At 50.0% G+C, this 16,595-nt stretch overlaps 1 protein-coding gene across 1 annotated transcript in view; it reads left to right on the forward strand.

Annotated features, from left to right (window-relative positions):
- Positions 1-4,576: 4,576 nt before the first annotated feature.
- LOC127576410 (zinc finger protein 229-like) overlaps positions 4,577-16,595 on the forward strand; it is a 48,775-nt gene continuing 36,756 nt past the window's right edge. Inside the window, exons 1-3 of the mRNA XM_052026920.1 lie at positions 4,577-4,630; positions 8,939-9,136; positions 9,216-9,520. Of these exons, the coding sequence (XP_051882880.1) occupies positions 4,577-4,630; positions 8,939-9,136; positions 9,216-9,520 (557 nt within the window). The remainder of the gene's footprint in view (positions 4,631-8,938; positions 9,137-9,215; positions 9,521-16,595) is intronic.

Here is a 16,595-nt window from a genome sequence, read left to right on the forward strand (position 1 = left end):
GGAGGAGGGGGCGCACACGCTGGCAGGGGGGAGGTGAGATCAGGTGACTGGTGAGTCCAGGTGAGAGGGGGGAGGTAGGTGGGTGGGGGAGAGGGGGGGATGTAATAAGCTGAGAGTTGATGGGTAGAAGAGGCCAAGGGCTGAAGAAGAAGGAATCCGGTAGGAGAGGACAGTGGACCATGGAATAGGGATGGAGGAGGGGAGAAGAGCAGATGGGCAGGTCATCAAGGCAGGGGAAGGGAGCCACGGGAATGAGGGAAGACGAGGGAGGGAGGGCGGGATGGAGGGAGGGAAGGAGGGAAGGAGGGAGGGAGAGTTGGAAGGAGGGAGGGAAGGAGTAGGAGAGGAGGGAACGAGGGAAGGGAGGGCGGGAAGGAGGGAAAGAGGGAGGGATGGAAGGAGAGGGAGGGGAAGGAAGGAACGGAGGTTGGGAGGGAGGGAAGGAAGGACGGAGGGAAGGAGGGGAAGACAAAGGGGGGAGACAGAGTGGGGGAGAAAAAGAAGGGGTGTTGTTACCAGAAGTTGGAGAAATCGATGTTGAGGCCATCAGGTTGGAGACTCCGAAGGCGGAATATGAGGTGTTGTTCCTCCAACCTGCGCCTGGCCTCACGTGGCATTCTGCATTCTGTCATTGGTTTCCCTTGTACTACCCCACTGCACTGGTGTCATGAAATGATCGGTGTGGGTGGCAGGCAAAGCAAAGTTTTTCACTGTACCTTGGTACATGTGACAACAATGAACCAATTCACCACTTGCCCCGTCTGGAGAAGGCTCTGCCGATGCCACATTGGTCTCATCAGCCACCTGGAGCATTGGAGGGCGAGGGGACAGTAAAACTATGAGTGGGACAGAATAGGGTGGTTAAACTCTATTTCCCACGGTGAGGGTGTCTGAGAGAAGAGGATGTGGGTTTAAGGTGAGAGGGGGAGGTTTCGAGAGGATCTGAGAGGGTGGTAGAGGCAGGCACACAAGCAAACAGCAGCAAGATCAGATCACCAGGCCTCTCACGCCTGCCCCGCCACCCAATGTGATTGTGGCTGATCTGTGCTGATACTCCCACAACACTTGAGAAGCATCTCAATCACCAAGGCACATTAGGTTACAGGCCTAGTGTGGGCAAATGGGATTAGTCATACAGCTATATCGCACGGACACAGGACTTTACACTCTCTATACTCATGACTGTGTGGCGAGGCACGGCTCAAACGCCATCTGTAAATTCGCCGATGACACCACTGTTGTTGGCAGAATCTCAGACGGCGACCGGGAGGCGTGCAGGAGTGACGTAGATCGGCTGGTTGAGTGGTGTCGCAACAACAACCTCGCACTCAACGTCGGCAAGACCGAGGAACTGATTGTGGACTTCAGGAAGGGGAAGTCGGGAGGACACACACCAGTCCTCATTGAGGGTCAGCAGTGGGAAGGGTGAGCAGCTTCAAGTTCCTGGGCGTCAACATCTCGGAGGATCTGTCCTGGGCCCAACACATAGATGCAATCACGAAGAAGGCACGCCAGTGGCTCTACTTCGTTAGGAGCTTGAGGAGATTTGGTATGTAAAGGCTCTGGCAAATTTCTACAGATGTGCAATGGAGAGCATTCTGACTGATTGCATCACTGCCTGGTATGGAGTCTCCAATGCACAGGATCGAAAGAGGCTGCAGAGGGTTGTAGACTCAGCCAGCTCCATCACGGGCACAACCCTCCCCGTCATCGAGGACATCTTCAAGAGGCGGTGCCTGAAGAATGCGGCATCCATCACTAAGGACCCTCACCACAGGGGACATACCCTCTTCTTGTTACTACCATCAGGGAGGAGGTCCAGGAGACTGAAGACCCGCACTCAACAATTCAGGAACAGCTTCTTCCCCTCCGCCATCAGATTTCTGAACAGTCCATGAACACGACCTCGTTATTCCTCTTCTGCCCTGTTTACTTATTTATTTTTGTGACATCGTGGCGTTTTATGCCTTTGCTCTGTACCGCTGCCGCAAAACAACACATTTCACCACATCTGTCAGAGATAATAAACCTGTTTTTGATTCTTTTGGCAAAACTCATCCATGCCGACCAAGACGCCTATCTATGCCGGTCCCAGTTGTCGGCATTTGACCCAGAAACATCTAAACATTTGTTGTGCGTGTACTGATTCAAATGCAATCATTGTATCCAACTCCCACCACTTCCCCTGGCAGCTCATTCCTGCTTCCCCCACCCCCTCCCCCTGCATGTATCCAGGTCAGGTGCCCTTGAACATGCTGCTGTGGGTGTGTGAAGGTCAAGTTGTGGTAGATCCCGGAAGGGGGAAGGAGAACTGCCCGAGGTGGGTGGGACAGTGGGACAGGACAGATCAACGTGTGGCTAAAGAGCCGGTGCAGGAGGGAGGGCTTTTGGTATCTGCGTCATGACGATGACCTCTGGGGCAGGTAGGACCTGTACCAGCAGGTTGGGTCACACTCGACCAGACGGGGACCGATATCCTCACAGAGAGGTTTGCCCTAGCTACCGGGGAGGGTTTAAACTAATCTGGCAGGTCAGTGTTGCAATGCTACCGTTACAGAGTTGTAAACCACCTATTTACACAGATTCTCACCCACACACTGGGGAGCAGGACAATTCACAGCGGCCGATTTACCCACCGACCTGCACGTCTTTGGGACATGGGAGGGAACCGGAGCCGCCGGTGGAAACCCACGGGGTCACAGGGAGAGCGTGCATTCTCCACACACACACACACACACACACACACACACACACACACACACACACACACACACACACTCTGTCTCACACACTATCTCTGTCACACACACACACTCTCTCTGTCACACATACACACAGACTGTCTCACACATACACACACACACACTGTCACACTCTCTGTCTCACACAGACACATACACACTCTCTCTCACACACACACTCTCTCCATCACACGCACACACTTTGTCACACACACACCAAACACTCTCTGTCTCAGATACACAGTCTCTGTCTCACACCCACACACTCTGTCACACACACACACACACACACACACACACACACACACACACAGTGCCGGAGGTCAGGATCGAACCTGGGTCACCGGCTCTGTCAGCCAGCGTCTCTAACCACTGGGCCACTGTTCCGCACGGCAGGAAATGTCCAGTCCATCAGGCAGTGTCTGTGGAGACAGAGGAAGAAAAGGACAAGTTGATACGACAGATCACCAGCCAGTTCTAATGCCAAGAACAGGAGCCCATGCATTGGAGGTGCAAACCACCCTCTCTCCCTCCCTGCTGGTCACTGCAGAGAGCTGTGGACACAGCTCAGCACATCACGGAACCCAGCCTCTCCTCCGTGGACCCTGTCTACACTTCCCGGTGCCTCAGCAAAGCAGCCAGCATGATCAAAGACCCTTCCCACCGCGGGCATTCTCTCTTCTCCCCTCTCCCATCGAGAAACCATGAAAGCACATACCACCAGGCACAAGGACAGCTTCTATCCCGCTGTTATAACGGTCCCCTAGTACAATAAGATGGACTCTTGATCTCACAATCTACCTCGTTATGGCCTCGCACCTTATTGTCTGCCTGCACTGCACTTCTCTGTAGCTGTTACACTTTATTCTTCGACACAAGAAATTCTGCAGATGCTGGAATCTGGAGCAGTACACAAACCGTGTTGGAGGAACTCAGCAGGTCAGGCAGCATCCATGGAGGGAAATAAATGGTCGACGTTTCAGGCTGAGACCCTTCATCAGGACTGGAAAGGAAGAGGGCAGAAGGCAGAATAAGAAGGCGGGGGAGGTGGGGAGGGAGAGTACACACAGGCAGGGGAGAGATGAGACCACGTGACTGGTGAGTCCAGGTGAGAGGGGGGAGGTAGGTGGGTGGGGGAGAGGAGGGGATATAATAAGCTGAGAGGTGATGGGTAGAAGAGACTTAAGGGCTGAAGAAGAAGGAATCCGGTAGGAGAGGACAGTGTACCATGGAATAGGGATGGGGAAGGGGAGGAGAGGAGATGGGCAGGTCATCAAGGCAGGGGAAGGGAGCCACGGGAATGAGGGATGACGAGGGGGGAGGGAGGGAAGGAGGGAGGGAAGGAGGGAGGTCGGGAGGGAGGGTTGGAAGGAGGGAGGGAAGGAGGGAAGGAGTAGGAGAGGAGGGAATGAGGGAAGGGAGGGTGGGAAGGAGGGAAAGAGGGAGGGATGGAAGGAGAGGGAGGGGAAGGAAGGAATGAAGGGAGGGAGGGAGGGAAGGAAGGACGGAGGGAAGGAGGGGAAGACAAAGGGGGGAGACAAAGTGGGGGAGAAAAAGAAGGGGTGTTGTTACCAGAAGTTGGAGAAATCGATGTTGAGGCCATCAGGTTGGAGACTCCAAAGGCGGAATACGAGGTGTTGTTCCTCCAACCTGCGCCTGGCCTCACGTGGCATTCTGCATTCTGTCATTGGTTTCCCTTGTACTACCCCACTGCACTGGTGTCATGAAATGATCAGTGTGGGTGGCAGGCAAAGCAAAGTTTTTCACTGTACCTTGGTACATGTGACAACAATGAACCAATTCACCACTTGCCCCGTCTGGAGAAGGCTCTGCCGATGCCACATTGGTCTCATCAGCCACCTGGAGCGTTGGAGGGCGAGGAGACAGAGGTGAGTAAAACTATGAGTGGGACAGAATAGGGTGGTTAAACTATTTCCCACGGTGAGAGTGTCTGAGACAAGAGGATGTGGTTTTAAGGTGAGAGGGGGAGGTTTTGAGAGGATCTGAGGGGGTGGTAGAGGCAGGCACACAAGCAAACAGCAGCAGGATCAGATCACCAGGCCTCTCACGCCTGCCCCGCCACCCAATGTGATTGTGGCTGATCTGTGCTGATACTCCCACAACACTTGAGAAGCATCTCAATCACCAAGGCACATTAGGTTACAGGCCTAGTGTGGCAAATGGGATTAGTCATAGAGCTATATCACACGGTTACAGGACTTTACTCTTTCTACACATATGTAGAGAGGGATGGAGGGAGGGGGAGGGAGGGAAGGGAGGGAGGGGAGGGGGGAAGGAGGGAAGGAGGGAAGGAGGGAAGGAGGGAGGACATGCTGGGCAGCCCACAGACTCACAATATTAAAAGACCCGTTGTTCTGTGGTTCCTTCCCCATCCCCAACCCCACCATCTCTACCACCTCCTCCAGCCCCATATTAAGATCGATAGATGTTTGGACGGTAGGTAAATTGGTTTATTATTGTCACATGTACCGATGTACAGTGAAAAACGTTGTTTTGCAGACCATCCATATGGGTCATTTCATCACATCAGTGCATTGAGGAAGTACAAGGGAAAATAATAACAGAATGCAGAATAAAGTGTTACAGTTACAGAGAAAGTGCAGTGCAGGCAGACAATAAGGTCCAAGGCCATAACGAGATAGATTGTGAAGTCAAGAGTCCATCTTGTACTAGGGGACCATTCATTAGCCTTATAACAGCGGGATAGAAGCTGTCTTGAGCCTGGTGGTACGTGCTTTCAGGCTTTTTTGTATCTTCTGCCCGATGGAAGGGAGGAGAAGAGACAATGTCCATGGTGGATGGGGTCTTTGATTATGCTGGCTGCTTTACTGAGACAGCAGGAAGTTTAGACAGAGTCTGTGGAGGACAGGCTGGTTTCCGTGATGTGCTGAGCTGTGCCCACAACTGTCTGCAGTTTCTTGCAGTCTTGGGTAGAGGTTCTATGTGCAATTTGAACAGAAGGGAAGTGGATTGTCACCACCCAACCTGGCAGCCTCAAACGCAACTGAAACTGTGATCACCGTTGAGGACGTAAATCAGTCATCCGGAGAGTGAACACGAGGAAAGCACCTGGCCCAGATGATGTCCCTGGCCATGTGCTCAGATCTTGTGCTGATCAGCTGGCAGAAGTATTTGCAGACATATTTAACCTCTCCCTGCTTCAGTCTCAGGTTCCCACCTATTTTAAGAAGACCACGATCATCCCAGTACCGAAGAAAAGCAAAGTAACATGCCTCAATGACTACCGACCAGTCGCTCTGACATCCACCATCATGAAGTGCTTTGAGAGGTTGGTCATGGCAAGCATCAACTCCAGCCTCCCAGACAACCTGGACCCACTGCAATTCACCTATCAACGAAACAGGTGCACAGCGGATGCCATCTCCCTGGCTCTACACTCAGCTCTGGAGCATCTGGACAGGAAAGACACCTATGTTAGACTTCTGTTTATTGACTACAGCTCTGCCTTCAATACAATAACCCAAGCAAGCTTGTCACCAAACTCCGAGACTTAGGACTCAACACCTCCCTCTGTAACTGGATCCTTGACTTTCTAACAAACAGACCACAATCAGTGAGGATAGGCAGCAATACCTCCGGCACGATTATTCTCAACACTGGTGCCCCACAAGGCTGAGTCCTCAGCCCTCAATTCTACACCCAATACACTCATGACTGTGTGGCCAGATTCTGCTCTAACTCCATCTACAAGTTTGCAGATGATACCACTGTTGTTGGCCGTATCACAAACAGTGATGAGGCGGAGTACAGGCAGGAGACATAGAGCTTAGTGGAATGGTGTCATGACAACAACCTTTCCCTCAATGTCAACAAAAGAGCTGGTCAGTGACTTCAAGAAAGGGGGTGGTGTACATACTCCTGTCTACATCAACAGTACTGAGGTCAAGAAAGTTGAGAGCTTCAAGTTCCTGGGAGTGAACATCACCAGTAGCCTGTCCTGGTCAGATCACGAAGACGCCTCAGCCAAGAAAGCTCACCAGCGCCTCTACTTCCTCAGGAGGCTAAAGAAATTTGGCATGTCCCCTTTGACACTCAACAACTTTTATCGATGCACCATAGAAAGCATCCTATCCGGATGCATCACGGCTTGGTACGGCAACTGCTCTGCCCAGGACTGCAAGAAACTGCAGAGAGTTGTGCACATAGCCCAGCGCATCACGGACACCAGCCTCCCCTCCTTGGACCTCTTGCTGCCTTAGTGAAGCAGACAGCATAATCAAAGACCCCACCCACCTGGGTCATTCTCTCTTCTCTCCTCTTCCAACAGGTAGAAGATACAGGAGCCTGAGGGCACATACCACCAGGCTCAAGGACAGCTACTACCCCACAGTGATAAGAATATTGAACGGTTCCCTTATCCGATAAGATGGACTCTGACCTGACGATCTACCTTGTTGTGACCTTGCACCTTATTGCACTGCACTTTCTCTGTAGCTGTGACACTTTACTCTGTACTGTTATTGTTTTTACCTGCACTACCTCAATGCACTCTGTACTAACACAATGTAACTGCACTGTGGAATGAATTGACCTGCACAAACAGTATGCAAGACAAGTTGTTCACTGTACCTCGGTACAAGTGACAATAATAAACCAATACCAATACCAAAATACCAAGCCGAATGCCCCAACACAGTGCTGAGAGTCATTCACTGTTTGTAAGTGGCTCATTTTAACAAGATTCATTCAGCTCGGACCTCACAAGCGGACGCAGAGTTGGGAATTTATTTTCAGGGACACATACGAGTGATTCCAGAGATCAGGGGCGGGTTTAGCTTCACATATTGATGGGAGAAGTGTTTCTGAGGAGTGGCGAGTATAAAAAAAGATCGTTTTGTGTGCAGAGTAACGAGGAGATGGCTCCGGGACCAGTGGACACGAGGTTTAAATATTTTTGCAAAATAATCCAAGGCGGTGCCAGTGTTTTGGCACTGCAAGATCTCCTTGGTTTTGTCTGTCTGTCTCTCTCTCTCTCTCTCTCTGTGTCTCTCTCTCTCTCCCTCTCTCTCCCAATGCTCTCAACTTGTTCAATGTTCTCGGCTCCTTCTGCTGCTGAGAACATGTTCTGTTCTGTCTGGATACAGAATGGTATCTAACACTTCTATTCGGGAGTATTAAGTGGCAAATAACATTTGGACCACAAAACTGCCACACAATGACAATATCTGACGAGTGAATCTAATCACCTACCCTTCATGTTCAATGATCCTGAGGGCACGTATCACCAGGCTCAAGGACAGCTTCTACCCCACGGTGATATGACCATTGAACGGTTCCCTTTTACAATCAGATGGACTCTGACCTCACAATCTACCTTGTTGTGACCTTGCACCTTATTGTCCACCTGTACTGCACTTTCTCTGCAGCTGTGACACTTTACTCTGTACTGTTACTGTTTTTACCTGTACTACCTCAATGGACTCTGTACGAACTCAATGTAACTGCACTGTGTAATGAATTGACCTGTACGATCGGTCTGTAAGACATGTTTTTCACTGTACCTCAGTGCAAGTGACAATAATAAACCAACTCCACTTCATTCGCCACATCCAACACCACCAAGACCCAAAACATTGTCTGTCCATTTCCCTCCATAGATGCTGCCTGACCCACTTTGAGTTCCTCCAGCTCCCTTATGTATTGCTTCAGATTTCCAGCATCTGCAGTCCCTTGTGTCTCTACCTTCAGAAAGAGGGAATGTTTTGGCTTTGATCCCCCTTTTAACAGTGAAAGACAGAAAACACATTGAATTTCAGTGGCAGAGCAGGTGAGGGAGGCAACGGGTAGAACAAAGGGCAGAAATGACCCATTCTGATTATAGATGGAAAGACAACCAGAGATTTTGATGCCAGTCTGGATGCTGCAATGTTCCTAGATGGAAGATGACGGTGTTCCTCAAGCTTGTGTTTGTCATTATTATAACAGCTCACTACAGAGACTAAAATCTCAGCTGAAATACTGTCCTGTACCTAATGATGACTTTTGTAAATTTCTTTTACAGGATCCAACAAGCAGAGGATTTGTTTATGGGAATCTCAAACACAACATCAGCGAATTCGCACTGGGGAGAGGCCGTTCACCTGCTCTGAGTGTGGGAAGGGAGTCATTCGGTCATTCCAGTTGCTGATGCACCAACAAATTCAGAGAAGAGGCCGTGTATCTGCACTGAGTGTAGGAAGGGCTTCCTTCAGTCATCCCACCTGCTGACACACCAGCGTGTTCATACTGGGGAGCGGCCATACTCCTGCTCAACGTGTGGTCAGGGATTCGCTCAGTTATCCAGCCTGATGACGCACCAGCGAGTTCATGCTGTGGAAAGGCCGTTCTCCTGCTCGGAGTGTGGGAAGGGCTTTGCTCGGTCATCCTACTTGCAGGCACACCACAGAGTTCACACTGGAGAGAGACCGTTCTCCTGCTTAACGTGTGGGAAAGCATTCACAGTTATCCAGCCTGATAACGCATCAGCGGGTTCACACTGGGGAGAGGCCGTTTAGCTGCTCAACGTGTGGGAAAGGATTCACTCAGTTATCTCACCTGATGATACACCAGAGAATTCACACCGGGGAGAGGCCGTACACCTGCTCCGAGTGCGGGAAGGGATTCACTTGTTCATCCCATTTGCTGAAACACCAGAGAGTTCACACAGGGGAGAGGCTGTTCAATTGCCCTGAGTGCGGGAAAGGATTCACTCAGTCGTCCCATTTGCTGAAACACCATCGAGTTCACACCGGGGACAGGCCATTCATCTGCCTGACGTGCGGGAATGGATTCACTCAGTCATCTGACCTTCTGAAACACCAACGAATTCACACTGCTGAGTAAGAATAAACATGCTGTGTGCTCAATATTCAACCACCACTGCAACTGAAATCTAGCGCAAATTCACAAGTGTTGCAGGTGTTCACGGGGGTCGGATTCTGTCGACGCTGCTGATCTCGCCCAGGATTGAACCTTGGTCATTGGGCACAGTTGATTTTCTTTTGTAATCTCTTTAACTAAGCTACCGTTCAATGTTCTGGATGTGATTTTAAAATAAAGCATTTCTGTTTGAAACACTTTATCTAAGGCCCTTCCTGTCTCTGCAATGCACACAATGAACAGTAGAAAGAGAGGCCATTCAGCCCGTCTGGTGCCTTCCAGTGTTCTGCTCCACACCAGCTTCGTCCCATCTCACCCAGTATGAATATTCAGAGGAATAGAGAGATGCAGCACAGAAATGGACCCTTTGACTCACTGAGTCTGCACTGATTATCAACCAGTCATTTACTCTGATCCTACATTAATACATTTTTAAAATTCTGCCCATATTTGCATTGACCGCAACCTGCTTCACCCCCACCACCAGCAGATTCTACTAATCACACACACATTAGGCACAATTTGCAGTACTTTAATAAGCTTTCAGCCCACACCTCTTGGGACATGGGAGGAAACCCAGTCACAGGAAGAATGTGCAAACTCCGTGCAGTCAACACTCGAGGTCGTGATTGAACCTGGTCAACCCAGGATGTTGGAATGTGAGGCAGCAGCTCTACGAGCTCTGTGCTCCTTCGGCTTCCCATTCAATGCATTCCTGTCTCTCCGTGTGGTGACATGTTCCATGTTGTTGGACTCTGTGGGTGAAGAGCTTCCCCCGGAATTTCCCGTGGACTTTTGCTGTTGAGCGATCCTCCACCTGTGGATGTGCACGGCAGGAATACGCACCGGCTCCCAGTTCAGCGACACCCTGCAGCGTGGTGATTAGTTGCAGCACTCTTGCTCCCGGAGTACAAACGCTAACGATTACGTACCACATTGTACTCAGTCCTCGTTATCCACTGATCTGTGCCATGAGAGGGCCTTAGTGGAATCCATAATTTTGGTTATCTGTGTGGACTCTAATCCCCTGTGCCTCATGAATAATGAGGACTCAAGTGTACCTGAAAAAAGACATACCTTTGGGATGCCCGTTGCTATGCCTGGAACCTGGCACAAGTGCCAAATCTTGCAGCAATGCCCTTGCAACATTGCTGCTCTTGCAGCAATGAATCACCCCACAGTTGCTATGGAGAAGCTGCCGGGGGGGCTGACGTTGAACAGGCCGGGCTGAGTGGTGCAACCCCCTGTCGCTGAGATGCGGGGTGTGGGCCGCAGCTGGTGAGTCCAGCCCTTGCCAGGGACCGGCTGCACCTGCTCCATGTGTCGACGGACCCAACTGGATCTCACTGGGGTCCCTCGCCAACCTTCACAACTCTCCCCAGCCCCAGGATTTCTCAATGGTAATGAGCGCAAAGGCCCGCAGACCTCAGCAGTGGGTCACACTGGAGCACCACGTCCCAATGCTGTGTGGTTGTAACACTCAACCCAGCCCATTCAACACCAGCCCCATGGGCAGCATCTCAACAGTGAGCCATTGTAACCCAAGGGTCCTTGACTTGAAATGTTAACCCTGCTTCCCTTTCCGCACATGCTCAGTGCTTCAGGCATTTTGTTTTACAGAAAATGCTAGAAATATTATTTTCATTTACCTTTGAATTTCCTGTCACATCTCTCTCAGCAATGCCAACCTTGAAGAAATTCTCCTCTGCTCTCTGGCAGTATCTCCGTCCGTCTCTTTTGCCCGTTCTGGTGACGGACCTTTGAGCTGAAATGTTATTTCTGCCTCCCTTTCCACAGTTGCTGCCTGACCCGCTGAGTGTTTCCTCCAGACTCCAGGATGGGATATTGCCTCCTTCGTGCTGGGGTCAGGGAGGTGTTGGATCGGGTACAGAACATTAGAACACAGAACCTTTGGCCCACAATGTTGTGCCGACATTTTATCCTGCTCTAAGATCTACCTAACCCTTCCCTCTCACATAGCACCCAATTTTTCTATCATTCACGTGTCTGTCCAAGAGTCTCTTGAATGTCCCTAATGTATCTGCCCCCAGAACCTCTTCAGGCAGTGTGTTCCACGCACCCACCACTCTCTGTGTAAAAAACATACCCCTGACATCCCCCTTATACCTTCCTCCAATCACCTTAAAATGATGTCCCCTTATGTTAGCCATTGTCGCCCTGGGAAAAAGTGTCACTGTCCACTCGAACTATGCCTCTTATCATCTTGTACACCTCCATCAAGTCACCTCTCATCCTCCTTCTCTCCAAAGAGAAAAGCCCAAACTCGCTCAACCTATCCTCAGAAGACATGCTCTCCACTCTAGGCAGCATCCTGGTAAATCTCCTCTGCACCCTCTCCAAAGCTTCCACATCCTTTGTACAATGAGGTGACCAGAAATGAACATAATACTCCAGGTGTGGTCTGACCAGAGTTCTATAGAGCTGCAACATCATGTCGTGGCTCTTGAACTCAGTACCCCGTCGAATGAAGGCCAACACACCATACACCTTCTTAACAACCCTATTGAACTGCGTGGCAGCCTTGAAGAAATTCTCCTCTGCTCTCTGGCAGTATTTCCGTCCGTCTCTTTTGCCCGTTCTGGTGAAAAAATGTAGAGAGAAAACAGAGAGATTACGAAATCCAAATATTCCACAAAGAAACCCAAACGACACCTCAATCACTGATGATCTCCATTCCTTTGTTCTGAAGTATCTGCCACCGTGGCCGTCCATACAAATACCTGTTTGCCTCTACAGGTTAACGACAAAGTGGACTCCACCGGATGACTCCAAAAATCCATTCGTGGATTGTAGTGACAGATACAGTTTCTGACTTTTCTCTGACTGCCCGACAGAGCATCAAACGTCAGCACATTGTTATTTTCTATTGTCGTAATCACATCTCACACACACACACACACACACACACACACACACACACACACACACACACACACACACACACACACACACACACAACTGTACTATGTGTTAAAGGGACAATCACCAAATAGTAACCTAATCCATAACATGTCGATCATCGACCTGTAACATTGGAGAAACAAAGGACAGCAGATGCTGGAATCTGGATGAAAAACACAATGATGCTGGAGGAACTCAGCAGGCCAGGCAGCATCCGTGGAGAAAAGCACGCAGTCAAAGTTTCGGGGTCAGGGCTGTGTTCAGGACTGAAGATAGGAAAAGGGGAAGCCCAATATAGGGTCTCTAGTAGAGAATAGGTCCCTTTAGACATCAATGCTGTCATCTGTGTGTGGAACCACAAGAGAGGGGCGAGATCTAAAATGAAAATTTCTCATCTGTACTTGCACAGAGAAGGTCATGCAAGCTAAGGAATTAAGGGATATGGGTAGTGATGTCTTGGGACATATCGTCATTACAGAAGAGAAAGTGCTGGCAGTCTTAAAGCATATTCGGGTGGACAAATCTCCATGGCCTGGACAATTGCATCCCAAGACCTTGCAGGAAGAATAGGAAAGAAGTTGCGTGGGCCCTGGCAGAGTTATTTGTATCTGCCTTTACCAGGGGTGAGATACCAGAAGTCTGGAGGGTGTGCCTTTATTTAAGAAGGGCTGCAAGGACAAGCCAGGGAACCACAGGCCAGTGAACCTAACATCAGTGGTGGGAAATTACTGGAGGAGATTCTGAGCGACAGGACCTACCAGCGTGTGGAAAGGCCAGGACTGCTAAGGGACAGTCAGCACGGCTTTGTGAATGGGAAATCATGTCTCACAAACATCACAGTGATTTTCATCACAGGCGGAGGACTGTGCCGGGCTGCCGTGTGGGGAGCAGGCGCAGTCTGGCTCTTTGGCAGTTGCAGACACGATAGGACTGCAGATGCTGGAATCTGCCGCAAAAAGACTGCTGGAGGAACTCGGCAGATCGAGCAGCATCTGTGGAGGCAGAGGGATGATTGGTGTTTCGGGTCAAGATACTGCATCAGGACTGAGTGTAGAGGGAAGACAGCCGGCATAAAGAGGTGAGAGGGAGGGGGGAGGCAGAGGTTGGGAGGTGGAACCAGGTGAGGTGGGAGATGTTGGGCAGGTGGAGGCAGATGGGTTGGGGGTTGGGGGGAGGCAGAAGGTAGAGACATCGGCTGGAGCTGATGTGGAACCAGATAAGGGAGGGAACGTGAGCAGGTGGCAGCAGCTGGGGCAGGGGTAAGTAGACAGAGGCAGAGAGATGACAAGTGAAAGCTGGGAAGGGAGGAAGGATGATGAGCAGATGGAATCAGGGGCGGGAGGGGAACGGATCTCGGGAATGGGCGGTGGGGGAAAGAGGGAGGAGGAAAAGGTGAACAAAAGGAGAATCTGGGAGGAGTGGGAAAGGAACGAGAGTTGGTCGCCTGAAACTGTCAAATTCAACGTCCGTACCTTTGGGCTGTAGGCTCGCTAAGTGGAATACAAAGTGCCCTTTTTCTAGTTTGTGTTTGGCCTCACCATGGCAGTGGAGAAGGCCGAGGACAAACAGGTCGGTGTGGAAATGAGGAGGGGAATTGAAATGAGCTGGAACCGGAAGCTTGAGGTGGCACATCATCCTTCACCATTTCTGCGTCAGGATCCCAGCACCAGTCACATCTTCCCCTCTTCCTCCACTTTCTTCCAAAGGACCACTCTCAGTGGTGGAGCAGCCGTCCAAAACTAGAGGCTCAAGGTGAAAGGAGAGATTTAAAAAGGATTGGATCGGGTGGCAGCTGAGGGAATGTTTCTCATGGGGGAAGAATCCAAATTTTCAGGGCAGGGTTTTGGGCTGAGGGGTCACCTGTTGGCGATAAGGAAGATTCTGTCACTTTCCATCAACCAGAGAGACAGGGTGAGAGAAGCATCTACAAAGTACATTGCAGTCATTCCCAGTTTTGAAAGCATCTGCTTAAACTCTGATCATCAGGCACCAATTTCAAAAAGGCAGAATCTTTACCCAACCTGACTTGGGAGTGGTTCCTCAGTTATTGTATTCAGGACAGAAATCAGTGAATTTTTTTTGAGGTAGTGAATGGGGGAATAAGGTAGGACAATGAATGAGGCACAGGATCTGTCAGGACAGTCCTGTATTGCAGTGACTCAATTGTATGACATTTAGCCCATTGAGAACAGCCCTGTGTTGTAAAGAGCTGGGAGTTGCACGGTAGTGTAGCGGTAAGACTAACGTTATTAAAGTGCCAGCGACCCGGGTTCAATTCCAGCCGCTGTCTCTCAGGAGTTTCAATGTTCTCCCCGTATCATAGAACATAGAACTGTACAGCACAATACAGGCCCTTCAGCCCACAATGTTGTGCCAAACTTTAAACCTCGCCTAAGACTATCTAACCCCTTCCTCCCACATATCCCTCTATTTTAAATTCCTTCATATGCCTATCCAGTAATCTCTTGAATTTGACCAATGTACCTACCTCCACCACCGCCCCAGACAGCGCATTCCATGCCCCAACCACCCTCTGGGTAAAACACCTTCCTCTGATATCTCCCTTGAACTTCCCACCCATTACTTTAAAGCTATGCCCTCTTGTTTTGAGCATTGCTGCCCTGGGAAAGAGGCGCTGGCTGTCTACTCTATCTATTCCTCTTAATATTTTGTACACTTCTATCATGTCTCCTCTCATTGTCCTTCTCTCCAAAGAGTAAAGCCCTCACTCACTTAGTCTCTCCTCATAATGCATACTCTCTAAACCAGGCAGCATCCTGGCAAATCTCCTCTGCACCCTTTCCAACGCTTCCACATCCTTCCTACAATGAGGCGACCAGAACTGGACACAGAACTCCAAGTGTGGTCTAACCAGAGTTTTATAGAGCTGCATCATTAACTCACGGCTCTTAAACTCGATCCCTGGACTTCTGAAAGCTAACACCCCATAAGCTTTCTTAACTACCCAATCCACCTGTGAGGCAATTGTCCAGGATCTGTGGATATGGACCCCCAGATCCCTCTGCTCCTCCACACTGCCAAGAATCCTGCCATCAACTTTGTACTCTTGCCTTGGAGTTTGTCCTTCCAAAGTGTACCACCTCACACTTCTCCGGATTGAACTCTATCTGCCACTTCTCAGCCAACTCTGCATCCTATCAATGTCCCTCTGCAATCTTCGACAATCCTCCACACTCTCCACAACACCACCAACCTTTGTGTCGTCTGGAACCTTGCCAACCCACCCTTCTACCCCCTCATCCAAGTCATTAATAAATATCACGAAAAGTAGAGTTCCCAGAACCAATCCTTGTGGGACACCTCTAGTCACAGCCCTCCAATCTGTGTGCACTCCATCCACCACAACCCTCTGCTTTCTACAGGCAAGTCAATTCTGAATCCACATGGCCAAGCTTCCCTAGATCCCATCACCTCTGACCTTCTGAAGAAGCCTACCATGTGGAACCTTGTCAAATGCCTTACTAAAATCCATGTAGACCACATCTACTGCACTTCCCTCATCAATCTGCCTGGTCACCTCCTCAAAGAACACTATCAGGCTTGTGAGACATGATCTGCCCTTCACAAACCCTGATCACACCATGATTCTCTAAATGCCCATAGATCCTATCTCGAAGAATCCTTTCCAACAGCTTGCCTACCACAGACATAAGGCTCACTGGTCTATAATTCTCTGGACTATCCCTACTACCTTTTTAGAATAAGGGGACAACATTTGCCACCCTCCAATCCTCCAGTACCATTCCCGTGGACAACTAGGACTCAAAGATGCTAGTCAAAGGCTCAGCAATCTCCATGCTCGCCTCGCTGAGCAGCCTGGGGAATATTCTGTCAGGACCCGGTGACTGATCTGTCCTAATATTTTCTAACAGCTCCAACACATCCTCTCTCTTGATATCAACATGCTCGAGAACATTAACCTTACCAACACTGTCCTCAGCATCATCAAGGACCCTCTCCTTGGTGAATACTGAAGAGAAGTATTCATTGAGGACCTCACCCACTGCCACA

The sequence above is a fragment of the Pristis pectinata genome, chromosome 12, assembly GCF_009764475.1.
Source record: "Pristis pectinata isolate sPriPec2 chromosome 12, sPriPec2.1.pri, whole genome shotgun sequence".
NCBI classification, from domain to species: domain Eukaryota; kingdom Metazoa; phylum Chordata; class Chondrichthyes; order Rhinopristiformes; family Pristidae; genus Pristis; species Pristis pectinata.